The 27,144-nt window shown below is 49.8% G+C and overlaps 1 protein-coding gene across 2 annotated transcripts in view; it reads left to right on the forward strand.

Moving 5' to 3' along the window:
• The window catches only part of LOC147698808 (E3 ubiquitin-protein ligase TTC3-like), a 1,930,429-nt gene that overhangs the window by 1,679,547 nt on the left and 223,738 nt on the right, over positions 1-27,144 (forward strand). For both annotated transcript variants that reach the window (XR_015299370.1, XM_086935404.1), the window contains exon 42: positions 9,736-10,121. Coding sequence is in view for 1 of the 2 variants with exons in the window: in XM_086935404.1 (XP_086791530.1) it covers positions 9,736-10,121 (386 nt within the window). In the remaining variant the exon portion in view is untranslated. The remainder of the gene's footprint in view (positions 1-9,735; positions 10,122-27,144) is intronic.

Below are 27,144 nucleotides of genomic sequence, written 5' to 3' on the forward strand. Positions count from 1 at the left end.
GTTTCAGTGGGCCCAGCATCAGGGCAACTTGTCCGACCACGTCTTTATCTCGGAGGGCACTGCAAGACAGTTGCAGTGGTGGCTCACGTACCGCGATTGGGTCAGCGGCAGATCCGTCTCCCTACCCCTACTGGAGCACGTAGTTGTGACGGATGCGTCCCTCCTGGGCTGGGGGGGCCACATGGGAGTGGCGGAGATCAGAGGTCTCTGGTCTCCGGTGGAGTCCTGGCTCCATATCAACCTTCTTAAGCTGCAGGCGATCCGGCTTGCACTGAAAGCATCCTTCCCTCTGTCCGGGAGAGTGTAGTGCATGTGTGCACAGACAACACCACCACCATGTGGTACTCAGACAAACAGGGCGAGGTGGGGTCGGGAACCCTGTGCCAGGAGGCTCTGCGCCTCTGGCAATGGCTGGAACATCAGGGCGTGACCCTGGTGGTTCAACACCTGGCAGGTTCCCAGGGCGGACAAACTCAGCCGTTGGTGCATGATGAATCACGAATGGCGTCTGAACTCTGACGTTGTGCAAGGTCGCTTTCAGCAGTTGGGAGAGCTGTGGTTAGATCTATTCGCCACAGAAGAGAACGCGCAATGTCATCAGTTCTGCGCGTTGGAATTTCCAAGGCGGCACTCGCTCGGAGACGCTTTTCGGCGCGAGTGGAGTTACGGTCTGTTGTACGCCTTTCCGCCTATACCACTTCTGCCCAGCGTGCTGAAGAAGATCAGGCGTGACCGGGCCGAAGTCATCCTTGTGGCTCCGGACTGGGCACGAAGATACTGGTATCCCGAGCTACTCAGCATGTCAGTCGGTCCCCCGATTCATCTGCCTCTTCAGGAGGACCTTCTGTCGCAGCAGCAGGGGACGGTCCTCCACCCAAACCTGTCCAGTCTCCACCTCCATGCGTGGAGATTGAGCAGCGACAGTTGAGGCCATTTGACTTTCCTCCTGAAGTCTGTGATGTGATTCCGGCAGCCAGGCGTCCCTCCACAAAATCGGAATACGCCTGCAGGTGGAACAAATTTGTGGCATGTTGCACAGCAAAGGCTGTGGATCCTCTCTGTGCCCCCTTTCTAAGGTTCTCCTCTTTCTTCTTTCTCTTGTCCAGCAGGGCTCTGCTCTGGGCACTATTAAGGGCTACCTCTCTGCCATTTCCGCCATCTTAAGGCTACCTGATCAGCCTTCTCTTTTCAAGTCCCCTGTTGTAAATAGGTTCTTGAAGAGCATCACTCACATGTTCCCCCCTGTTCATTTCGTGATGCCTCAGTGGGACTTGAACCTTGTTCTTACTTATTTGATGTGTGCTCCTTTCGAGTTACTACATAACTGCCCTCTTAGTCTTCTAACTCTTAAGACTGCATTCCTAGTTGCCATTGTAGGAACGTGGATATCTGACTATGGTTACCCCCAACTTTTTGCCTAGTGTTTTGCTGGTTTTCGACTTAGATGGCCTGGGATCCTGCTATTCTGGACCCCAGGCTTCCTGCTCTCTCTGTTAAAATGGACTCCATGTACCTTAGGTACATATCTAATTGGATACTGGGTCACCTTATCAGTCCCTGTACAGTGTACCTTAGGTACACAGGGCATAGGTGCAGTCAGGGTCTACCAGGGGCTGCAGCATGTATTATGCCACCCCTGGCTGGCCATCCAAATCTGACACAACTGGCTGATTAATCAGCTGGGGCAAGGTGGTGTAATCACCCTTTGCTTTAGATATAGTATACCTATATCTAAACCTAAAATGGACACATATACTCCTATAAGTCACTCCTATGGCAGGCCTTAACAATCCTGGAGGCAGAGTGCTTGGAATTATGTGAGATAGTGCTCTGGCATGAGCTGAGCCTGTCTACAGCTTTCGGAACCAAGTCCTTTAGCTGTTTCCATGATAACGCTATACCATATACTCTTAAGTGCATTATAACATCGCGGTTATTGCTAACTTTGGCATAGCATTATCAAAACATGTCGAGTAAGGTGTCATACGAATTGGAATACTACCCCCTCGCCAATTCTGGCGACTGGGCCGGCTTTTCACCCTTCTAGAGGGACACGACATGTACCTAACTGTGAACCCCGGTTAAAGTTAACTCGAGCCTCAGCATCACAAAATGGATGCTGCCACCACAGACACAAGTCTGACCTCCTGCTGCTGGGAGTCCTTCCAGCGAGGGAGGCTTGGACAAAGGGTTTCCTGACTTGGGAGGTGCTAGCACAACCCCAGACAGGATTTTGTGTATTGGGTAGGACCGGGCTGAAAGGAATGAGACATGCCTGGGGCACAGAAGGTGCCCTGTGCATACACTGGTTCAAACTAGTTGCTGGGGCACCCCAGCCCCATCTCTGACGTGACACCGGACAAAGGGTAGGGGGTGTAACCACCCCCCTTCCTGGTCCCACCCATAGGAGGGACCTAGTGATAGTACAGCCCCCTTTAGCAGGATAAAGGTAGGAGCTGGTCCCATTCCAAATCAGATTAATCCTGAACTGAAATTCTACAAGAGGAAACTCTGGACTTCGACTTTCTACACAGAAGACTGAAGAAATCTCCCTTGTGGGCAAGGAGTGTCCACCCTGCACAAGCAGGCACCATCAAGCATCCAGCGGCTTCACTTTGTCGTCTTCCCTCGAGGCTCCAGACTTCAGAGCCCGACGAGACCCGGATTCCCAGACCTCTTCGACCTCAACTCACATCTGCAGCACAGCTGAGATCCGTGGGTGCGACGTGACACGTGGGACCGGCCATCTTGGAGAAACTGCACTTCGCTTCCAGCACGACTTCTGAGGTAACCTCGACGAAGTGCTTTGGGGATTGAGAAGCCCCAGCCCTGAGCAGCTCCTGCACCGAAGACCAGCCCTCCAGCATCCAGGAGATCTGTGTGGGGCCCTTCTGCCTGTTTGCTGCTCGACGCGTTGTCTGGTCACTTGCCGGCTGGCTAGTGGCCTCCTAGACGACGATCCACGACATTAACGCTGCTGGTCTGGTTGCTCCAGACTGGCCCTTGATTCCCTGCAAAGGAGAAGCACCCCGGACCATCCTGGTCCGCACCAGACGTCTTTTCCACTCACCGCGTGGGTTGCCTTTGCCAAGGCCTGTTGACGCCGAATCCGGAACCAACACCGCCGACAGCGAGAGCCTGCGTGGGACAGCTCGTGCCTCAATCCTGGTCGTCGAAGACACCTCCTGGTCCACGTGGCTGCAGAGTCAAGCGTCCACTCTTCACCTGATCGCGACGGCATCATCTGGTTCCATTCCTGGTTCCACTCCAGTCACTGGCTAGTGGCTTTAAACATTGTCCCCTCTGCTTTCAGGTCTTCAGCATCTCTGATCCACCCTTGGATCACTCCAGACATCTTCTTCCTGTTCGCTGTGAGAAGTTGGCCTGATATGCAGTGCTCACTATTCTAGTGATCACTATGTATCATACCAAACGACCCTTATTGATGATTGGTTGTAAGTCAACCTTATAGACCAGCTATCCTAGTAGCATGGACCAGAGCAGTCTTTAGGCTGAACTCTAGAGGGCGTGTTAAGCCAGCTGTTATACCATCACATATACCCCTTAAACATCAAGTGAAAGGACACCACACAAATTGTTATGAAAATAAAAGGATGTTTATTTATAACACAACAACCCTGGACTCTTTATGAGGACAGGGTGCTAAGCACAATACAAAGCTCTTAAAGAAATACTGAAAGTCGCACAATTTACACAAATGCCCTAGGGGCACGAAAAACCATATACTACAAAAGTGGAATGCGAAATTACTAGCAGGTAAGTACTACTCTCAGAGGCTTTAGAACCGCTGGGCCTACAATGCTGAACCCTTAGATTAGAAGCAGGAGGCCTAGGGACGTCGTGTGCAGAGTGGGAACTCTCACGCGTAATGCGGGACAAAGTCTATGGATACTAGTAAATGCAAAGTTAGTGTTCTCGGGCGAACCCGACTAGGTAGGTCAAAAACGAAAGTGGATCTAGACACTTAGAGAGTGGATCTACGCTGGAGCACCGTGGTACTCGGTTTACCTAGCCCAGGGGCTGCGGCTGCATAGGGTTCAAGTGTCGTCGGGAATCCTCGTTGACGAACCAGGAGCCTGAGGTGGAAGTTGCTGGCAGGCGACCAGTGAAGATGTTCCGGACTGATCCAAGGACTGGATCAGTGAAGAAGAGTACCTGTAAGCAGAGGGGACCGAGTTCTGAATCACTAGCAAGTGATTAGGTGGGCACAAGGATGGCACCGGACAAGGTCACTCAGCCAGGCGCAGAGGTGACACTGGATTCTGCTGCTGCACGGACCAGGGCGCTGATGTCGACCAGGCTGGAGGTCTGCAAGCTGTCCCACGTCGGATGTCTGCTGCTGGCGATGCTGGATCCGGTGAAGGAGGCAGCAAGCCTTGGCTAAGGCAAGCCCACGCGGCGACACAAAATGGCATCTGGAGTGGACCAGGAGGGTCCAAGGAAGGTACCCTTCAGGAGGAGACTAGGGCTAGTCTAGAGGAGCTAGACCAGCGGTGAAACAAACGTAGGACGTCGTCTGGAGGGTCACTAACCAACGGGCAAGTGACCGGACAACGTAGCAGCAACCCAGGAGCAAAAGGGCCCCACGCAGATCTGGTGGATGCTGGGGGGCTGGACTTCGGTGCTCGTGCTGCTTGGGGTTGGGGCTTCTCTTACCCCAGTGCACCCACTCGAGGGTCCCTTGGTGGTCGTGCTGGTTCAGTGTCGTGCTGGTTCTGATGATCGCCGGGTTCTCTGGTCTCGTCGCACCCACGGTTCTCAGCTGTGCTTTAGAGGCAGGTTGAGGTCAGAGAGGGCAGGGAGTCCGGGTCTCGTCGTGCTGGTCGGTCTGGTTCCTGAGGAAGGACGTTTCAGCAAACCGCAAGATACTTAGTTGGTGCCTGCTGCTGCAGGGTGACTACTCCTTAGTCACAAGGGAGAAATCTTGAGAAGAAGTCGAGAGTTCCTTTCGTAGAAAGTAGTTTCAGGATTCAAAGATGATCTAATCTGGGAGGCTCCCCGCTCCTACCTTTATTCTAAAGAAAGGGTCTGGCACGCGACTAGGTCCTGCCCATGGGTGGGACCAGGAAGGGGGGTGGTTACACCCCTCTCCCCTGTCCGGACTTTCCCCAGCTCAGGGGCTGGTGTGCCCCTGGAACTGGTTCAAACCGGCATATGCACAGTGAGCACCGGGGTGCCACTTGCAGTCACCTTCCTCTAAAGCCCTGCCTACCTGGGATACACAAAACCCTGTCTGGGATGGTGCTAGCACCGCCCCTGACAGGAAACCCTTTGTCCAAGCTCTCCTCGCTGGAAGGACTCCCAGCAGCAGGAGGTCAGACTTGTGTCTGTGGTGGCAGCATCCATTTTGTGATGCTGAGGCTCGAGTTAACTTCAACCGGGGTTCAAAGTTACATACATGTCGTGTTCCTCTAGAAGGGTGGAATGCTAACCCCCGTCGCCAGAATTGGCGAGGGGTTAGTATTCCAATTCGTATGACACCTTACTCGACATGTTTTGATAAAGCGATACCAAAGTTGGCAAATAACCGCGAGGATTATAAGGCACTTAAGAGTATATGGTACGCGTTATCATGGAACAGCTATTAGGATTTGGTTCCGCAACCTGCAGACGGGCTCAGCTCATGCCAGAGCACCATCTCACATAATTCCAAGCACTCTGCCTTCAGTATTGTCAAGGCCTGCCATAGGAGTGACTGATAGGAATATATGTGTCCATTTTAGGGTTAGATATAGGTATACTATATCTAAAGCAAAGGGTGATTACACCACCTTGCCCCAGCTGTCATGCTGCCAGTTGTGTCAGATTTAGATGGCCAGCCAGGGGTGGCATAATACATGCTGCAGCCCCTGGTAGGCCCTGGGTACACCTATGCCCTGTGTACAGGGACTGATAAGATGGCCCAGTACCAATTGGTAAATGCACCTAAGGTACACGTGTCAATGTAGTGAGAGAACAGCTAGGCTGTGGGTCTGATTAGCAGGCCCACAGCCGGGGAAGTCGTAAACCAGTGAAGCAAAAAGCAAAAATCTGGGGTGATCATAGGATTGCAGACCCTACTCTCCTACAGTCGCCTGCAGCATCTTTTCTTTCAGGCTCCATAGACTTCAACGCAGAAACCCGACACAACTTCGCACCTATGCACCCGCAGCCCGTGGGTAAGGTAACGAGCATTTCGGTGCTCAAGGGTAGATTGACTCTCCTTGTGTCCAGTTTCACAGTCGTTTTAGTCCAAACTAGTCAGGATTGTCCGTACTCACCTTTTTCTTGAACTGTACTGTCCATAGACGTTGTTACGCATCTCGCGTGTGAGTTCACACTCTGCACACGCGTTCGGTGGGCCTCCTATTACTTACCTAAAGTTAGGATAGTGTAGTCCCAGCGATCCAACAGCCTCTGGACAGCTCCATTCCTTCTATCGACTTCCTTATACCACTTGTTTAGTATATGGTTTGTTGCGCCCCTAGGGCAACATTGTTACTTGTGCGACTTAACATATTTTTCTTAAGAGTCTTGTCATGTGCTTAGCCCTCTGATTTCATAAAGAGTTCAGAGGTGTTTGTTAGTTAATAAATATCTTGTTTATTTTCATAACTACCTCTGTGGTGTCCTTTCATTTGGTATTCAAGGGGTTATATGTGGTAAAACAGCTGGCTTCACATGCCAAAAGAGTTTAGCCTAAGAGTGCTTTGTCCATGCTACCATTAGGATAGCTGGTCTATAAGGTTGACTTACAACCAATCACCATAAGGGTTGTTTGGACTGATACAAGGTGATCACTAGAATTAGTGAACATCATATATCAGGCCAACTTCTCACAGCCATCACCTCTGCCAGGAGAGTGAGTGAGCTCCGGGCTTTATCTTTTCAACCTCCTTTCCTTTCTGTCCATCCGTACCAAGTTGTTTTGACAACGCGTCCCTCCTTTCTGCCCAAGGTAGTCACAGCCTTCCACATCGGGCAGTCCATCACCTTGCCCACCTTCTTTCTGCCTCTGCATACCTTGAAAGAGGAAGAGAGGCTCTACCGCCTGGAATCAAAACTTGCGCTCTTATACTATCTGGACCGCACACTCCAGTTCCGGGTGGATGACCAACTCTTTGTTGGTTACGTGGGCGCTAAGAAGGGACGGGCAGTGCACAAACGGACCATTTCTCAATGGGTCTTCTTGTGCATCAAGGCTTGTTATTCACTGGCTAAAAAGGAGCCTCCTGTGGGGCTGCGTGCCCATTCCACTCGGGCCACGGCGGCTACTACTGCCCTGGGTCGGGGAGTCCCCTTGCAGGACATCTGTCAGGCAGCTACGTGGGCCTCGCTGCACACGTTCGCTAGGCACTACTGCCTGGACAGCCAAGTCTAGAGAGATGGCTTTCTTCGGCCGTTCCGTTCTCCAGGACTTTCTGGTGTGATCATTGGTTCCCAGACCCACCACCGGGTTTGGTATTGCTGGGGTTTCTATTCTAAGGTAAGGAATCTAACACTAACCTGTTTCTTTCAGATGCACTAGTTACTTACCTTCGGTAACGATATATCTGTAAGAAACAGTAGTTAGTGTTAGATTCCTTACCGCCTCACCCATCCTCCCCGTTCTGCGAACCGATATCTAGGGTTAGGGTTCATCCCTTTGAGGGCCCTAGTTTCATGGCACCAGTGTTGGTTTTTATCCTGGCTCTGCGTTTCTGGCACGGAAAAGCTGTATATAAGAACTGACGTCAGAGCGCGAGGGCGGCGTCTAAGTACTCCAACGTCATCATCCGGGTGCCGACGACGGAGGCGGAGCCGCAGACGACGCCTACCGACGTGCAGGGGTACTGCTACGCAAAACTTTCCGGATCCAATCTGATGCCTGGGGATATTCTAAGGTAAGGATTCTAACACGAACTACTGTTTCCTACAGATATATCGTTACCGAAGGTAAGTAACTTGTGCTTCGGACTCACTCTACCAGAGCCAGAACTGTGACAACTGCATTAGTGCACGGTGTTGCTTTACTAGATATCTGACAGGCGGCGACGTAAGCATCCCTGCACACATTCACAAAACATTACTGCCTGGACCGTCAGGTCCATTGTAATGTGCCCTTTACCTGTTTCGATCCTACAATACATAATGATTTAATCGGATTTGCAGACCCACCTCAGTCGAAATATTGCTTGGGTATCTATTCAACGGTAAGTAACCTGCGTCTAAAAGTCTCTATTAGATTAACAAGTTATTTACCTTCGGTAACGCCTTATCTGGTAGAGATTCTATCTAGCCACCAATTACTTACTGATCGTCCTCTCTCTGCTAACCGGTTCAGGCATAGTGACACCCTTATCAGGGCCTTAGTATTTTCCACACCAGTGGTCAGTTCTCATTGTGGCTTCACGCTCCTGGCGTTAAAAATTGCAAAAATAACTGATGTCAGCACGTCAAGGTGGCAGCTATACAAGTTCTCCTCATGTCACTTCCGTGCTGACTCTGCGTCGTCGAGTGACTGAACCTACCAGCGCACACGGGTACTGCTAAAAAGTCTTCCTTATTCAGTCTGATGCCTGAGGATACTTAAAGGTAAAGAATCTGAGGCTAGATAGAGCCTCTACCAGATAAGGTGTTACCGAAGGTAAGTAACTTGATCTTTTTGAAGGGTTGACAAATCTGTATCCTTCATCTCTCTGTGTTATGCCCCAGTGGGACCTTAATTTAGTCTCTGCTTTTCTACGGTGGACTCTGTTTGAACTTCTACATAGTTTTCTTTAAAGGATGTACAGTTTTAAAACTGTGTTTGGTGGCTTTCATCTCGGACAGAGAGGTAAGTAGCTTACAAGCTGTCCGTTCTTGTCCCTCTTTTACCTCTTTTTATCCAGACAATTTGGTGTTGCAGACTAGGGCTGCTTCTCTGCCAAAAGTGGTGACTTCCTTCCACCTTGGTCAGTCTATCACCCTCCCAACCTTTTATACCCCCCATCCCACAAAGAAGGAGGTGCAGTTGCATTCTTTGGATCATAGGCAGGTGGTCAACTGCTATCTCGACTGCATAAAGGACATGCTTCTCGATGACCAGCTTTTTGTTCGTTACTGCAGTGCTAAGGGAAAGGCCGTTCAGAAAAGGACCATCTCAAGATGGATTATTCTGTGTATCAAATCCTGCTATGGTCCCAGAAAATCCATCTTGAAGGACTTGGGGCTCATTCCATCAGTGCCTAATCCACAATTTCTGCGCTTGCCGAGTGAGTTGCCATTGCAGAGATCTGCAAGGCGACGTACCTTTGCCAAGCACTACTGCCTGGTTTCTGAAGTGCATTGGGACAGACACTTCGCTAGAGCGGTTATTCAGGCCTTCCTTGTCCCACCATCAATCATCCAGTCCACCAAGGGCAGGCTATTGCTTTTTAATCTCTTCTACAGGTTAGGAATCTGCAGGCAGATGTATTCATAAGATGGAAAAAGTTTCTTACCTGCGGTAATGATCTTTCTGGTAGATACTTTATTGACTGGCAGATTCCTGACCTGTAGAACAATCCCAGGCATCGGACTGGATCCTGAAACTTCAGAGGTCGTTATTGCAGGTAAGTAGCATTTTTTGCTTAGCCTATGAGTGGGAAAGCAAGGATTGGGAAAAGACTAACTTTAGTGTGCACTGTAGGTGATCTTTAGAGTATTATGGCAAAACACGATGAACATTGTAATTTGTGTGATAATTTCACTAATTTAGGTTTATTTTCTTTACAGATAATGCAGTCCAACAACGTAATTGATTATCCAGCTGTCCTTACATATTCTGCTGCATCTCAGCTACATAATTCTTTGTTTCCTGAATATTCAAGTCTTACCAGTCAGGGTTCTGTACCACAGAAGGGAAGCAATACAGGAACATCTACAAACTCAAACCTTTTGGATAATGTTTCTGGTGGACGTCCCTCATCTAAGCAAGATGCTGTCAACCAGTCTTTTCAACCAAATGTGAATAATCCAGACCTAGGTGGAAGCAGATCTATGTCTGATGTTCAGCCATTGGCATCTCAGGTAGTAAATGCTGGCATTGCAAAGAAGAACCAGAAGAATCCATATGATAAGCTCATTGCTCAACTGAATGCTATATTTCCACACTACGATGGGTAAGATCCTTGATGTTGTAATGTTGGCTTCTACTGTTCTCTGTATCATTTATGTTGTTGTGTGATACTTTTTTTGCAAATGAGACGCATATCAGAATACCACAATATCACATAATGAAGCAAAATATTGGCCAATAATAGTGAACAACAGTGAAAAAGTATCTGTGTATTATGTGAGCTATAAATACCAACATAAAAAATAAAGAACGACAAACACATATGCAACTTCGCAGCTTGATCTACTAAAATGGGAATTATTCAGTCCTAGTAAAGAAAAATCAGGCTTTGCACAATAGTGTCCTGCATTGTGTTGCTTTGCACACAGGCAAGATGTTAGAATTATTTTCTTTTAATGAATCATAAGCGGATATAGTCTTCATATAAGGAGGTATGGTTTGTAATGCTGCAGTGAGAGGGACTAGGTAAGTTTTTGTAGTCTTGCACCTATTGTACCAGAAAATGCACTAGTTGCTTGGAGTAATTTTCTTTGATGAAGGGTTTAGAGCCTTGGTTGAGCCTTTGCTGATGGTGTACTCTTTTTGCCAAGGAGCTGATGTATGCTTGCAGATTTACATTTGGCTGGAAGATTAAGTCACAAAAGTTGGTAATATCGACCATGGAAGGGTGGTTGTTCAATAGAGAACATGTGTTCAACCTAGCATGGACTGGGACTTAGTTGTTTACAGAAGAGATAAGAAATAACTATTTTAAGTGTGTTGAATTTTAGGTAGTGTCTTGTCATCCAGGGCTGGATACCAGCTAGAACTTTGGCTATGAATTCATTGTCTCACATTTTCCTGTACAGCTCATTATCCTCTCCAAGGCAGGTGGTTCCATATAGAGGTTGAAAAGGGCGTGAGAGAGCCTGGAAACTTGTAGAACACCATATTTGAGCCCTCTGGAGTTGTAGAGTGGAAGATGGCCATGGTTTCACATGCTAACACTGATTCTCAGGGTATGATGAGAAGGACAGAAATCTGCTCCTCTAAACCTATTTCTGTCATTAAGACTTTGTAGCGCCTAAAAGTGATTTATAGTGTCAAATGTTGCCAGCAGATCCAGAAAGATGAGTAGGCCTGTGTTGTATTGATCTGGAATCTCTACTGTAACCGCAGCAATTTTTAAAATCAACATTTCTGTGCTGTGTGCTGGTCTGAAACCCATGTACATTATGTTAGAGTCCATTTTCACTTTTGAACATATTGAGCTGAATCTACACAACTTTCTACTACTTTTCCTAGGATTGGGAGAGTAGATTCAATTGAAATTATTTTGATAGTCTGCATCCACTCCTGTTATTTACTACTTGGCGGAGATCTGATCATTTTTAAATAGTCTAGGGCTGAGCATTATGAGATGGAGAGTCATCCAGAAGGGCATAACTGAAGAATATAATGCTTAGAGCAGTGTAAAGAGAATAGGTTCAAGAAAGTGTGAAGATGATGTGGTTTTGGCAGTGTTGATTAGCATTTCTGATTGAGTTGCTACTCTAAAATATGAGCAGTGTACTTTGGATTTTTGTACGTTGTCACATTCCTTCATGACAGTTTTGAGCGGCATTATGTATCTTTCACCTGATCTTCAAAAAAGATGGCAAATTTGTTACATGGAGTATGGAATGCTTTGTGTTACCCTGTCATGGGCAGTTGTGATGTACCTCACATTATCACTTTTTGTTGCTAGCTCTCTATTTTGATAAAGGAGGACTTGGTTTCAAAATGTGTTTTAACTATTTCTTTCCCCCTGCCCTCGGTTTAGCTAGGCTTATGTAGGGAATCATGTTTTACCATATATATTGTACATCTAAAATAATCTTCTTTTCTTCTGTGAAGGTCTGTTATCACCATTGTGCTGATTTTTAAACCTTATCCATTTTTAGTTTTCTTCAGGCTGATGTGTACATTAGTCTTGTCTCTATATTTTGATCACAATACTATTAACTTTTTTGTCTGGGTTAATGCCTTCGAGGGATGAGGCTATGTCATGGGCTAGAGTAGTAGCATTGATACTATTGTGTTCTGATGGATACTTCTACCTGTTCATTCCTCATCTCTGTAATCTCCCCATTCGCAGTGCTGAATTTGTAAAAGTCAAAGTAGCTTTTCTCTGCTAGCAAGGGACACACAGCTCCGTATCACACAGAGGCATCAGTCCTGACATGACAGGATGTGGTTATTCTCACCACTTTCTAGTGCCGAAGAAGGACGTAGGACTCTGTTCTATTTACCTGCCCGCTGACCAAGTCCTGTCTGCCTCAGTCATGCAGTCTGGATGGTTGCGTTGGACATACAGGATGCCTACTATCATATACCCGTCTTTCAGACCCATTGGCACTACTTGGGGTTTGTGGTGGGACAGGATCATTACCAGTTTTCTGTACTTGCCTTTGGTCTATCCAGTGTCCCGTGGGTGTTCCCAAAAGTAATGGCGGTGGTGGCAGCACACCTGTGGAGGTCAGGAGTGCCGTCGTCCTCTACCTCGACGAATGGCTGTTGAAAGCGGGCTTGCCCCAGGAAGTCTCCAGACGCTATGGCAAACATCCTGTCATCTTTGGGGTTCACTGTCAACATGCTGAAGTCACACCTGACTCCTTCTCCGACTTTCTCCTTCAACGAATCCCATAACTGCCAAGGTTTCAAATAGTTTCTGTGTGACATTTTCATAATTTCAGTGAAATTATGAGTGACATTCAGCGACTGTGAGTGACACTTTCTCGCGACAAGTATGTCACACATTCTTAGAGGCATGGCAGAGCCCACAGCCTAGGCCGGACACCTGTTGCCATGCGGGTCTACAGAGAAACCATAAATGAAAAACAAAGAATCTGAAAGAAACAGTTAGTTATAGATTCCTTACCTTAGAATTACCCCCAGGCGTCAGACTGGATCCGGAAAGTTTTTCGTCAGCAGTACCCCTGCGCGTCGAAAGGTGGCGTCGGTCGGTTCCACGTTCGTCATTGGCATCGTGGTCGCCAGGATGACGTCGCAGTAGCTACTTAGACACCACCATCACGCGCTGACGTCAGTTCTTTCTTTTTGCGCTCCAGCCAGCGCAGATCCGGAGAGAGCGTTACCTCCAGTCACTTTTTGACTGACATTTTCTCGACTTTTGTCGACACCGTTTTGCTAAGTCTTTGACTCCTGGTGCACCCTGCTTCAAGGCTTGCGTGTCCTGTAACAGACTGATGTCGGTGACGGATCCGCACCGCGTGTGCCTGTTGTGCCTGAAGCACGACCCCAAGTCGTGCTCCGACTGCCGGACCATAAATCCAAAGTCTTTGCGGTAGCAGTCCCGAAAGCTTCTCCACCTTCTTCTCCACCTTCCCCGGAGGCCCCTCAGGCCCCCCACTAGTTTGTGGATCCTCCACTATTCACGGGCTGGCCATTTATTCCTCCAGCTGGACATGGGGACTGACGGCTTAGTTTACAGCCATCACCCACGGAGGAATTGCTTTGCCCCCCGCGACGCCCTACGGAGGCGAGTGTAGCCTTTGTTCGGGCTATTTCCAAGGCCGCTAGCAGTTTGCGCATGGGTGACCCCGTCACCCCATTCCCTACGGATCATCTGTTGGAAGTTCACCACCAGGGCTCTGGTGGATGGGAGCTGCTTCTTCCATTCGAAGCTTCGCTCCACAATTCTCTTCTAGGGGCCTGGAGGCATCCTGCCATGGGTGACCCTGTGCCTCAGTCGCTTCTATACCGCCACCGTCCTGCTCCACACGATCCAGTCTGCCTTTCTTTCCACCAATCTACCCAGGGCCCTCTTCTGCAGATTGCTTTTCCTTCATTGCTTTCAGTGCTGTTCCCCCCATGTCGCGGGCGGCCTGGTGGTTGGATTCATGAAACATCTTTGCTTCCTCCATTGCTGCTTTGCAGGCGCTCAACACACTTTGTGTGTTGGCCAGGGCTACCTCCAGCCTGTGGGATTCTGTGGGGTCCCTTCTGTCTCATGTCTCCCATGAAGGTGCCCGCGCTGATCTACGGCACCATGTGTTGGATGGTTGGGAGTTGGCCACGTTTATTCTATGTGTGGCCTTGGATGTTGCTGATGCTCTCCGCCGTGCTGTGACCATCTCTGTGGCTCTCCGTCGCCATGCTTGGTTGCGGGATGGTGTTTTTTCTGAGAATATTAAGTAGCGCCTGGTTGACCTTCCATTTGATGGGGTTCTTTTTTTTAACCCCCACGCGGATTCCGCCATTTAATGTCTCCTTGCGGGGCTCGGTCCTCCTCCTCCTCCGTAAACTTGGCTTGATGATCCTCCAGGGCTTGATGGGAGGCATTATCCCACCTTTTTTCTGGAGTCTAGTGTTTTGATTGGCTCGTCTGTTTTACAGCCCCTCAGGCAATTGTATATTTTTTGGCTGATTGACAAGCTGTCTGTGGTTCTAACCACAGGTCCTTTATGTTCTTGTCCTCTGATGCGGGATTTTTTCCCCTAAGAGTGGTTTCCCATGTTTTCTTTGGGACGTGTCATACCCTAAGTGGGGTACTTGTAGCTATTGTAAAGCTCTGTCCTACGCTGGGAGAGTGTGTACTCCCTTTTGCGGGATCCTCGCTTTTCCTGGCATCACTGTACTTCTGGTGCGGTCTCGTTGATCTTTGTTTGGGCTCAGCTTGCGCTGCTCCAAGTTCTGTCATCTTCAGTATCCGCTACATCACTGGACCAGCTTTGGCTTGCCGTCTACGGGGTTGTGCTGTGGTGTTTCCACCTTTTTTTGTCTGGCGTTACGGCCTGGTCCTCTGTTTGGTGTTTGGTGTTTGGGGATAGGATTTCCTTGTATTTTCCTGTGTTCTGGTTGACGGCTTAAGTCCGCCCTACGTATTTCTCCTCTTTTCTTCTGACTGGTCCCACTTCTTTTCGTGGGTCGGTTTATGTCTGGAACGGTCTTCCTTTAGGGGTTGTTCTGGATTAACCTGGCCTTTGCCTTTCATCTTGCGCTCGGCTTGGTCTGAGAGCTCAGCTTTGTGGTACTTGCCAACTGTCAGCTGCACACGCCTCTCTTTCTGGTCCACAGCCGGGGGACCTTGTGCTCCTGCCTCTTGTTCTGCTGGAGCTTTACGAGACTGTGTCTTTCTTCTCACACCTGCCCTTCTTGGATGTGGAGCCATTCCTGCCTTGAATGCTGACTCGAGTCTGATGCTGGTTCAGCTGTCCCCTTCACTGCGTGGTCTCCTGTGGAGGGCTCTGTCTCCATTTCTACCTCTTCTCCTTGGAGTTTGGAGTGATTCTTTTCTTCCTCAGTACTCCTTTGGCATTGTCTGTCCCTCCTGGGCTTTCTGGCCTATGTCCCTGGTACCTTGGATGGGCTTGGGGTATCCTGTCCTCCCTTCCCCTCGTTCTGGCTTCCTTCTGTTTGGCGGGGGCTGGACCGTCCTTGTCCCCATTACACATCCCCTGCTGGGGCCCTGTGTTTCTTCCTACTGGGGAGGCTCTCTCGCAGGCCCTCCTCCCTTCTGTGATCGCTAGAGTATCTATTCTACGTTAAGGAATCTACGGCTAGTAGTCTCTGTCAGATGTACAAGTTATTTACCTTCGGTAACGATTTATCTGGTAGAGACGATTCTAGCCGCAGATTCCTTCACGACCCGCCCATCCTCCCCATTCCGCGAGGACCTTCAGGTTGGTCTTCTGCACTCACCTGCCTCCGGGTGGGTTTGTCTTCTGCGAGTGCCCTCTTTCACTTCCTCCCTGGCGGGATGCTTCGTTCTGTTTGTTTGATCCACTCCTTCCTTTCTGGTGATTGGTGGGTGTGTTCATGGATGCTTCTGCGTCCCTGCACCCTGGTCTTCCTGTGTGAGGCGTACTCGTGCTCTTCTCCCTACATTGCTTGATATTTCTGACTCCTCTGCAGTCCTCTGAGTTGGGGTCTCTTGGCTCTTTAAAGAGGGTACGCCTCCCCTTGCTGGTGTTGTTTTGGGGTAAATTGTTGTTACTCTTATTGTTCTGGCCTTGTTGTCCTTCACTGTTTATAGACTGTGGTTGCAGGCCTCTTCGTCTGCTGTGACATTTTTCACATGCTTTTCTGCCCGAAGGGAGGATGTTGTATTTGTTTACAGGGTTGCTTCGCAGTAGCTGTGCTCTGCTCTTTCCTTCTATGACTTTCGGTGCCACAGTGCCTGGCACTCTCCCGAATGGTGCGGTTCCTCACCATTTTCTCTTTCCTTTCTGTTTATCTAATTATTTTGCAAACTGTTCTCCAGAGAAAACTGACTTCTGCTCGCCGGGGTGGGGCTTATGTGACCTTGCTGACGTCACCCCTGCGGACAAATTCAGTGCGGAGTCACGTGGTACCGCCCCCCCGGCGCCCAGAGATGCTGTGGCAAAGAACATTTTTCCGGATTCAGTCTTATGCCTGGGGATAATTCTACGTTAAGGAATCTGCTGCTCTAATCGTCTCTACCCGATGCATCGTTACCGAAGGTAAGTAACTTGTACATTAGGTTTTGGCTTCAATGCAATTTTAGGGAAGGAACATAGTCCCTGGGCACCTGATTAGCAGGCAGTAGTGCTTGGTAAACGTGTGCAGCGAGGCTCACGTAGCTGCCTGACAGATGTCATGCAAGGGAACTCCCCGTCCCAGAGCAGTAGTGGCTGCCGTCGCCCTGGTAGAGTGGGCACGCAACCCCACCGAAGGCTCCTTTTTAGCCAAGGAGTAACAAGCCTTTATGCACAGAACGACCCACCGAGAGATGGTCGGCTTGTGCACAGCCCGACCTTTCTTGGCGCCCAAGTAGCCAACAAATAGCTGGCCAACCACCAGGAACTGTTGTGTGCGGTCCAGATAGAAAGAGAGGCACGTTTTGGGTTCAGACCATGGAGCCTCTCTTCCTCTTTTGAGGGATGCGGAGGCGGAAAGAAGGAGGGCAAATTGATGGTCTGCCCAATGTGAAAGGCAGGGACAACCTTTGGCAGAAAAGAAAGACAAGTCCTTAGAACAACTTTTTCCGGATGGACAGAAAGAAAAGGAGGCTTAGAAGAGAGAACCTGGAGCTCACTCGCCCTTCTGGCAGAGATGATGGCAACCAGGTAAGCAGTCTTTAGAGTGAGGCGACAAAGAGGGCAATTGTGAAGTGGCTCAAAGGGAGCACACATCAGAAAAGTAAGAACGAGATTCAAGTCCCACTGAGGCATCACGAAAGGAACAGGAGGAAAGTTGTGTGTGATGCCTTTCAAGTATCTATTGGTGGAGAAATCGCCCTTGATAGTGTCCAGTGCAGAGCCCTGCTGGTCCAAAGAGAGAAGAAAAAGAAGAACCTCTGAAAGAGGGGCGGAAAGGGGATCCAGAGCCTTTGCTGTCACCATGCCACAAACTTATTCCACCTGCAGGCGTATACAGTCTTAGTGGAGGGACGCCTGGCTTCCAAGATAAAATTACAGACTTCAGGAGGCATGTTGAAAGACGTCAACTGCCGCCGCTCAATCTCCACACAAGGAGGTGGCGACTGGACAGGTTCAGGTGGAAGACCGTCCCCTGCTGCTTGGACAGAAGATCCTCCCGAAGAGGCAGACGGATCGGAGGATCGATGCTCATACTGAGTAGCACGGGATACCATACTCTTCTAGCCCAGTCCGGAGCCACAAGGATGACTTAGGCCCGGTTGCGCCTGATCTTCTTCATCACTCTGGGCAGAAGTGGTATAGGCGGAAAGGCGTACAACAGACTGCTACTCCACTCGCGACGAAAAGCATCTCCGAGCGAGTGCCGCCTTGGAAATTCCAAACTGCAGAAGTGATGAAATTGCACGTTTTCTTCGGTGGCGAATAGATCTAACCAAGGCTCTCCCCATTGCTGAAAGAGAACGAACTCAGACGCGATTTGTGATCCATCATTCACCAGCAGCTGAGTTCGTCCGCCCTGGCGTTCAGGGAGCACGCCAGGTGTTGAACCACCAGGGACATGCCATGATGTTCCAGCCAAGAACAGAGGGGCAGAGTCCACGTCCCCACCCCGCCCTGTTTGTTGCAGTACCACATGGCGGTGGTGTTGGTGAATACCTGCACTACTCGCCCCACTACAGAAGGAAGGAATTCCTTCAGTGCAAGTTGGATCGCCCGAAGCTCCAGAAGGTTGATGTGGAGCTTGGACTCCGCCGGAGACCAGAGGCTTCTGATCTCCGCCTCCCCCATGTTTCCACCCCATCCCAGAAGGGACGCGTCTGTCACAACTGTACATTACGGTTGGGGAAAGGAGAGAGATCTGCCATTGACCCGATCGCAATTTGTGAGCCACCACTGCAATTGCCTTGCAGTGCCCTCCGAGATCTGGAAGTGATCGGAGAGCTTTCCCTGGTGCTGTGCCCACTGGAACTTCAAGTCCCACTGCAGAGCCCGAATATGCCACATGGCATGATCGACCAGCAGGATGCAGGAGGCCATCAGACCCAGTAGTCGTAGCGACATCCTGACCATAACCCGGGACAGAGACTGTGTGAGAAGTTGGCCTGATATATGATGCTCACTAGTTCTAGTGATCACCTTGTATCAGTTCAAACAACCCTTATGGTGATTGGTTGTAAGTCAACCTTCTAGACCAGCTATCCTAATGGTAGCATGGACAAAAGCAGTCTTTAGGCCAAACTCTTTTGGCATGTGAAGCCAGCTATTTTACCACATATAACCCCTTGAATACCAAGTGAAAGGACACCACACAGGTTGTTATGAAAATAAACAAGTATTTATTAACTAACATACACCTCTGAATTCTTTATGAGGTCAGAGGGCTAAGCACATGACAAACTCTTAGGAAAAATACGTTTAAGTTGCACGATTTACAATGGTGCCCTAGGGGCACGACAAACCATATACTAAGTAAGTGGAATGTGAAAGTCAATCAAAGGAATGGAGCTGTCCAGAGGTTGTAGGATCACTGGGGCCACGCTATACTAACTTGAGGTAAGTACTAGGAGGCCCACGGAACGTGTGTGCAGAGTGTGAACTCACACGCGAGATGCGTACAAACGTCTAAGGACAGTACAGTTTTAAGAAAAGGTGAGTACGGACGTCCCTGACAAGATAGGACAAAAACGACTGTGGAACTGGACACTAGGAGAGTCAAGCTACCCTTGAGCACCGAGATGCTCGTGTTACCTCACCCACAGGCTGCGGGTGCATAGGTGCCAAGTCGTGTCGGGTTCCGGCGTTGAAGTCTATGGAGCCTGGAGGAAGAGATGCTGCAGGCGGTCAGGAGGAAGATGTCCGGTGTCATCCAAGGGTGGATCAGTGAAGAGAAGAACCTGAAAGCAGAGGGGACAATGTTCAAAGTCACTAGCCAGTGACTGAAGTAGAACCAGGAGTGGAACCAGATGTCGTCGTCGCGATCAAGTGAGGGTGGACGCTTGTCTCTGCAGCCACGTGGACCAGGTGGTGTCTTCGACGACCAGGATGGGGGGCACGGGCTGTCCCACGCAGGCTCTCGCTGTCGGCGGTGTTGTCTCCGGATTCGGGTTCAACAGGCCTTGGCAAAGGCAACCCACGCGTTGAGTGGAAACGGCGCCTGGAGTGGACCAGGAGGGTCCGGGGTGCTCCTCTTTTGGAGGGGAGCAAGGGCCAGTCTGGAGCAACCAGACCAGCAGTGAAGTTGTCGGAGTTCGTCGTCTAGGAGGCCACTAACCAGCCTGCAAGTGACCAGACAACGCGTTGAGCAGCAAACAGGCAGAAGGGCCCCACGCAGATCTCGTGGATGTTGGAGGGCTGGTCTTCGGAGCAGGAGCTGCTCGGGGTCGGGGCTTCTCAGTCCCCAAAGCACTTGGACGAGGATGCCTCTGAAGTCGTGCTGGAGCGAAGTGCTGCTTCTTTCAAGATGGCCGGTCCCACGTGTCTCGTCGCACCCACGGGTCTCAGCTGTGCTGCAGATGTGGGTAGAGGTCGGAGAGGTCTGGGAATCCGGGTCTCGTCGGGCTCTGAAGTCTGGATCCTTGCAGGAAGATGACAAAGGGAAGCCGCTGTACGCTGATGGTGCCTGCTTGTGCAGGGTGGACACTCCTTGCCCACAAGGGAGATTTCTTCAGTCTTCTGTGGAGCAGAACGTCGAAGTCCAGAGTTTCTTCTTGTAAAGTTGATCAGGATAATCTAATTTGGAATGGGACCAGCTCCTACCTTTATCCAGCTAAAGGGGGGCTGCACTACGACTAGGTCCCTCCTCTGGGTGGGACCAGGAAGGGGGGTGGTTACCCCCCTTTCCTTTGTCCGGTCTTGCGCCAGCTCCGGGGCTGGGGTGCCCCAGGAACTGGTTTAGACCGGTGTATGCACAGGGACACATTGTGTACCCCAGGCATGTCTCATTCCTTTCAGCCCTGTCCTACCTAATACACAAAATCCTGTCTGGGGTGGTGCTAGCACCTCCCAAGGCAGGAAACCCTTTGTCCAAGCCTCCCTCGCTGGAAGGACTCCCAGCAGCAGGAGGTCAGACTTGTGTCTGTGGTGGCAGCATCCATTTTGTGATGCTGAGGCTCGAGTTAACTTTAACCGGGGTTCACAGTTACATACATGTCGTGTCCCTCTAGAAGGGTGGAATGCTACCCCCGTCGCCAGAATTGGCGAGGGGGTAGTATTCCAATTCGTATGACACCTTACTCGACATGTTTTGATAGCTATACCAAAGTTAGCATTTAACCGCGAGGATTATAATGCACTTATGAGTATATGGTATAGCGTTATCATGGAACAGCTATTAGGACTTGGTTCCGCAAGCTGCAAACGGGCTCAGCTCATGCCAGAGCACCATCTCACATAATTCCAAGCACTCTGCCTTCAGGATTGATAATGCCTTCTTTAGGAGTGACTGATAGGAACATATGTGTCCATTTTAGGTTTAGATATAGGGATACTATATCTAAAGCAAAGGGTGATTACACCACCTTTCCCCAGCTGATTGCTCAGCCAGTTGTGTCAGATTTGGATGGCCAGCCATGGGTGGCATAATACATGCTGCAGCCCCTGGTAGGCCCTGGGTGCACCTATGCCCTGGGTACCTAAGGTACACTGTACAGGGGCTGATAAGGTGACTCAGTATCCAATTAGATATGTACCTAGAGTACATGGAATCCATTTTACAGAGAGAGCAGTGGGCCTGGGGTCCTGAATAGCAGGGCCCCAGGTCAACTAAGTCGAAAAACCAGCAAAACACCAGGCAAAAAGTTGGGGGCAACCATAGTCCGATATCCACCTTCCTACAGGCTGAAATATCGGAATCATAGCCTGAATGTCCCGGACTCACTGCTTGGGAGGATAAACCTGAAACTGCGCCGAGTCCAGATGAAAAGGAGCTTCTGTGAGGGAATCAGGTGCGACTTCGGCACATTAATGGACAACCCCAGCGAATGCAGGAGATCAGCCATAGTCTGGAGGTGGGAGACAACTGCCTGGGGCATGCCCGCCTTCAACAGCCAGTCGCCGAGAAAGGGGAAGACTGAAACCTCTGATCTGCACAGATGAGCTGCGACCACCGCCACCACTTTTGTGAACACCCGAGGGGCGCTAGTAAGACCAAAGGGGAGCACAGTGAACTGGAAATGCTTGTGGCCTACTGTGAATCGCAAGTAGCGCCTGGGGGCAGGCAGGACAGGAATGCAAGTCCGACGACACCATTCAGTCTTGCGGGTCTAGGGTAGACAAGTCCTGAGCAATCTTGAACTTCTTCTTCCGGGGGAAGAGATTGACGTTCCGAAGGTTTAAGATAGGACGCTGGCCCTTGTCCTTCTTTGGAATCAGAAAGTAGTGGGAATAACAACCACGACCTACTTCTGGCATCAGAACGCGCTCTATGCCCCCTTGGCCAAAAAAAGCCGCAACTTCCTGCCGGAGAAGCTCCAAGTGATCCCCTGACATGCGGTGGTACTGAAATGGCATGGCTGGAGGGGTTGTCTTGAAAGGGAGGGGGTACCCCCTTCTGACAATTTGCAGCACCCACTTGTCCAAAGTGATTTTGCGCCAGTGGTGGAGATGATGGCGTATTCGTCCACCCATTGGCGTCTGATGGGCCTGAAAAGTAGGACTAGGAGCGCTTTGAAGTGGATGCTGCAGGGGTGGAGGTGGACTGACCCGCCCGCTGGCCCCTTAAACCGCCTTGGCGTTTCCCACGTCTGCGACCACGCTGAGAGTGCCCCTTCCGTGGCCACGGAAGGAACGAAAAGCAAAAGGCAGAGGAGACCTCACTGCCGACAGGCCCAGGGCATTGGTTGTAGCCCGGGAGCCCTTGAAGCGCTCCAACGCACGATCTACCTTATGGCCAAAAAGGCAAATGCCATTAAAGGGCATGTCCATCAGAGTGTTCTGGAGATCACCTGAGAAGCCAGTTGTCCTCAACCAGGCGTGGCGCCGAAGCGCCTCCATTGTGGAAATCGACCTGCCCAGTGAGTCAGCGGTATCCAGCCCACAACGTATGATAAACTTTGCTGCGTCTCTCCAGGCCGCAATCACCTGGGAAAGAACTACCTGGGCCTCCTCCAGGCAGTTAGGCAGAACCTGCGCAACCGTGTCCCACAGAGAGTGGGTATGACGGCCCAAGAGGCATGCCTTGTTCACCGACCGCAGCCCAAAGCTGGCAGGTGAAAAGTGTTTCTTACCAAACTGATCCAGCTTCTTGGATTCGCTATCCGGAGGTGCGGTAGGGAACGCGCTCTAGGATGTAGAGGCTTGGACAACCAAGCTCTCCGGGGTAGGGTGTTGGGTAATGAAGATGGGGTCGCCCGGAGCCGGGCAATGGCATCGGGCCACGTTCCTATCCACAGGAGCCCCTGTGTGGGCCTGGACCAGGTGCTCAAAAGAACCTCAGCTAGTGCTTCATTAAAGGGCAGCAAGGACTCCAAACAGGTAGCCGCCGGTTGGAGCACTTCTGTCAGGAGGTTAGTCCTGATGGCCACCGTAGGGAGTTCAAGGTGGAGAGCCTCAGCTGCCCTACGCAACACCACTGCATAACTGGCTCCCTCCTCCATAGCCACGGTAGGAGGAGACAGCATGCCATGGTCAGGTGAGGTGTCAAGACCACTGGCCTCCCCCAAACCCTCTTCCCAGTCCTGATCCTAAGCACAGTCCTCTGCTAGAGAGTCCTCAGAGCCCTCCCAGTCCTCCCTGTAGTGTAGGTCCTATAATTCCAATAGGCTCTGCGTATTGGAATAATATATATTATAGACTTGACGTAGGACTGAGGTCTATTAGGTCTCTATCGAATATACTAGACTTAATTGTGAGTGCCAGCTAGCTCAGAGGTCACTTGAAACTTTCTCGAATAAACAAGAAGGGATTAGTTTCTGACAACTGCATAAACATGACAACTTTGTTTCCCAAGAATAAGAAATTAATCTCTACAGTTGCGGAAACAATAGATAGTTATTTCACTCAGTCAATCGTGCATGCTTCGTTTCACCAGAGATGCAGAGAAATTGAAAGACGGGCATTTTCAATAAAAGTATTTATTGAATAGGCTTCTTTCTCAAGCATAAGAAATGAACTGCTACAATCGTAATACTGGTTATAAAGTACAATGCGTATAGTACGAAGAGTATTATAAAATAATACTGTAAAAGCATGATATGGTTTCTAAGCCATAAAATACATACACTAATAAATAAAGACCAAAAGTTCTCAACTGGTGCTTCTAAAATACACCTACACCGGTGTACCTAACCTAGGTCTAGTACAAGGGAAGAAGTAAGTGAGGTGTAGCTTAAGTTTAGTATTCTTTTGCCAAGAATCTATTCCAAGAATTCCAGGGTCTAATCTGCTCCGTACCTTGGTTTAGAATGAAGGAGGTCTTGTATCTCTCTCTCAGGACTCGATTTCCCAGCAACCCGCAAAGGTAGCCTGGAAACACTGGAGCTGGATTTCTCAGCAAGAGAAAAGACAGCGTCTCTCTCAGTGCGTCAGCTGGAGGGTCGGCTTCCTTCGGCACTTGCTGCAGCAGGGCGTCTGGCAAGTAGATAGTCGAACTGCTCCAAACCACCGTGTGTTTGTCTGGGCAAATGGGGGCATATTTATACCTTGAAGGTGCCGGGTTTGACGTAAGGTTGGACATTATAACGTCATCAAAGGCTCAGTTCTTTAAAAACTCCTTGAGCTCTTGGATAAATCAATATTCAAGGAAGGGGAAGTCCCTGACTGCTGAAGGCGGGTTTTTCCAAGAAATCGTTGTGGATTCTCGGAACTAGTGGAAGTAGCCATGCCGTATTTGGGCTGCATAGGCTAAGTCTAAATATGGTTATGATTTCTATGCCTATATAAGGATAGGGTGATTTATACCTATATATGGGCATGAATCGGGAAAATTACACTAGGGTCCTAGATTCATATACAATACCCACTCCACTTTAATATGTTCAACATTACTAAATTATAAGTATCTAAACATATCTAGAGCATGTGTTCACAATCCCAACCAAAATACATGAAATGCTTTTGAAATGGCTGTACATGAAAAAATGAGTATGTCTATAGTACGCATATAAAGGAAATGATGTCATTATAAGCATAAAGTATGATATTGGTAATACAAACTGAATGAATCATAAAATTTACATTTATGAAAATGTCTCTTGAATACAGAAGAAGAGGTCGAGACCATTTCATAACATTGTATATCACAGTTATAGTATTGAGGACAAGGCCAAATATAGTCTCTAGGAAGTGTTAAAAAAGAATTTCTTGTTCTTTAAGAATAGTGCTAGTTCCCTGATTTTCACTGACACTTGTTACCAGGCTCTCTGCTGTGCCTCCAGTTCCCTGTCCAGCGGCCGCGCTTGGCTCACCCCCCCTCCCCCCGTCTTCGCCCCCCCACATTGCTGCAAACGACCGGCCGCGCTTGGCTCCGTCGTCATGACGGAAGAGACTACAATCCCCAGGATCCCACGGGGGAAATCGTTGACGCTACTAGCCAGCGCGCCAGGAGGCACATAAAACAGCGCCAGGGGCCGAGTTCCCTGATTTTCACTGACACTTGTTACCGGGCTCTCTGTTGTGCCTCCAGTTCCCTGTCCAGCGGCCGGGCTTGGCTCCACCCCCCCCCCCCCCCCCCCCATTGCTGCAAACGCCCGGCCGGGCTTGGCTCCGCCGGTCCGACGGAAGAGACTACAATCCCCAGGATCCCACGGGGGAAATCGTTGACGCTACTAGCCAGCGCGCCAGGAGGCGCATAAAACAGCGCCAGGGGCCGAGTTCCCTGATTTTCACTGACACTTGTTACCGGGCTCTCTGTTGTGCCTCCAGTTCCCTGTCCAGCGGCCAGGCTTGGCTCCGCCTCCCCAATGCTGCAAACGACCGGCCGGGCTTGGCTCCGCCGGTCCGACGGAAGAGACTACAATCCCCAGGATCCCACGGGGGAAATTGTTGACGCTACTATGTTATGTTATGTTAAAAGGGGTGCTTCTATAGCGCACGGCTACTCCGGGGAGTGTACCGGCGCTGTCGGAGCCTCACAGGTCAAGGAGAAAAACAGCGCGCCAGACGGGCGCATAAAACAGCGCCAGGGGCCGAGTTCCCTGATTTTCACTGACACTTGTTACCGGGCTCTCTGCTGTGCCTCCAGTTCCCTGTCCAGCGGCCGGGCTTGGCTCCGCCCCCCCATTGCTGCAAACGACCAGCCGGGCTTGGCTCCGCCGGTCCGACGGAAGAGACTACAATATCCCACGGGGGAAATCGTTGACGCTACTAGCCAGCGCGCCAGGAGGCGCATAAAACAACACCAGGTCCCTCGTCCCGCGAGGACACGCGTCGGACGAAGCCCGGACAAAGGGCGGACAGTCTTAGACAGTCCGAGACAGGCGGTGACTGGACTGGGCATGATATACTGTCCGTGCTGATACAAAGTTACTTCCTCAAAGTAAGACTTTTTACGTATGGTTATCACCTTACCAAGAAACACTATCTAGTCTTACCCTTTCGTATTGTATATCATCATTGCATGGTACTCAAATCGCACTGTAATCAATACTATACAGTATGCCAAAAAAGATTCCTGCCGCTGTGTCCAACACTATGAATAATTATTTGATTCAGGTAGTAACAAAAATCAATAGTGATAGAAGGCAGTCACTAGGATGAAGCCAATCCCCCATTCTCCACTCCTTGAGTCCACCTCCAAACTCCCCATGTATAGATATACCATCTCAGGCTGTAGGCAGCGAAGTCCCTGACACTGATCTCCGTGATAGCGAAACTTTTAACCAAAGTGCACTCTTAGAGGTTGACCCAGAAACTGATCAAGATACTGACCCTGAGTCACAGGTTGATGTTATAGTAGGAGATTCTACCACACAGGTGGACGTAATAGTAGAGGAACCCCCCATCCATGTGCCTGTAACTAGGGCAGTGAGAACATGTAGAAAAATCCAGTCTAATCGCGGAGGGTCGCGATCAGGGAGAAAAAGGGTTGCATCACCAGTGAAAACAAGGGATAAAAGTAGGGGGTATAGGGAAGATAGTGATAAACAAACCATGAATGATGAGTTATTCAATAGGATAGCGGAGATGATCGACTGTAAGATCAAGGCCATCATCAAACCGCTGGTGGCAAAAATAGACAAACTCACTGCTGAAGTAAAGAAATTGAGTGGGGCCCAGACCAAGATAGCAGAAGAGGTTGCTAACACAACAACCCTAGTCTCAAACCTAGCCCACACAAATAAAGAGCATACTGTGAGTGGGACAGAGGGAGTTGAAAATGTGGCCCGACTATCCCCCTTGGACAAATACCAGCAACAGAACCTAACCAGCCAGAGATAAGAGAAGATTCCTCATCAAGACCTACTGTAACGACTACACCAGGCTTAGAAAAAGATTTATTACAATTTGGTGTAGGAGGGTGGATACCTGACTATGGTTGCCCCCAACTTTTTGCCTGGTGTTTTGCTGGTTTTCCGACTTAGTTGACCTGGGACCCTGCTATTCAGGGCCCCAGGCCTTCTGCTCTCTCTTTAAAATGGATTCCATGTACCTTAGTTACATATCTAATTGGATACTGAGTCACCTTATCAGCCCCTGTACAGTGTACCTTAGGTACCCAGGGCATAGGTGTACCCAGGGCCTACCAGG

This window comes from Lissotriton vulgaris, chromosome 8, assembly GCF_964263255.1.
Source record: "Lissotriton vulgaris chromosome 8, aLisVul1.2, whole genome shotgun sequence".
NCBI lineage: Eukaryota > Metazoa > Chordata > Amphibia > Caudata > Salamandridae > Lissotriton > Lissotriton vulgaris.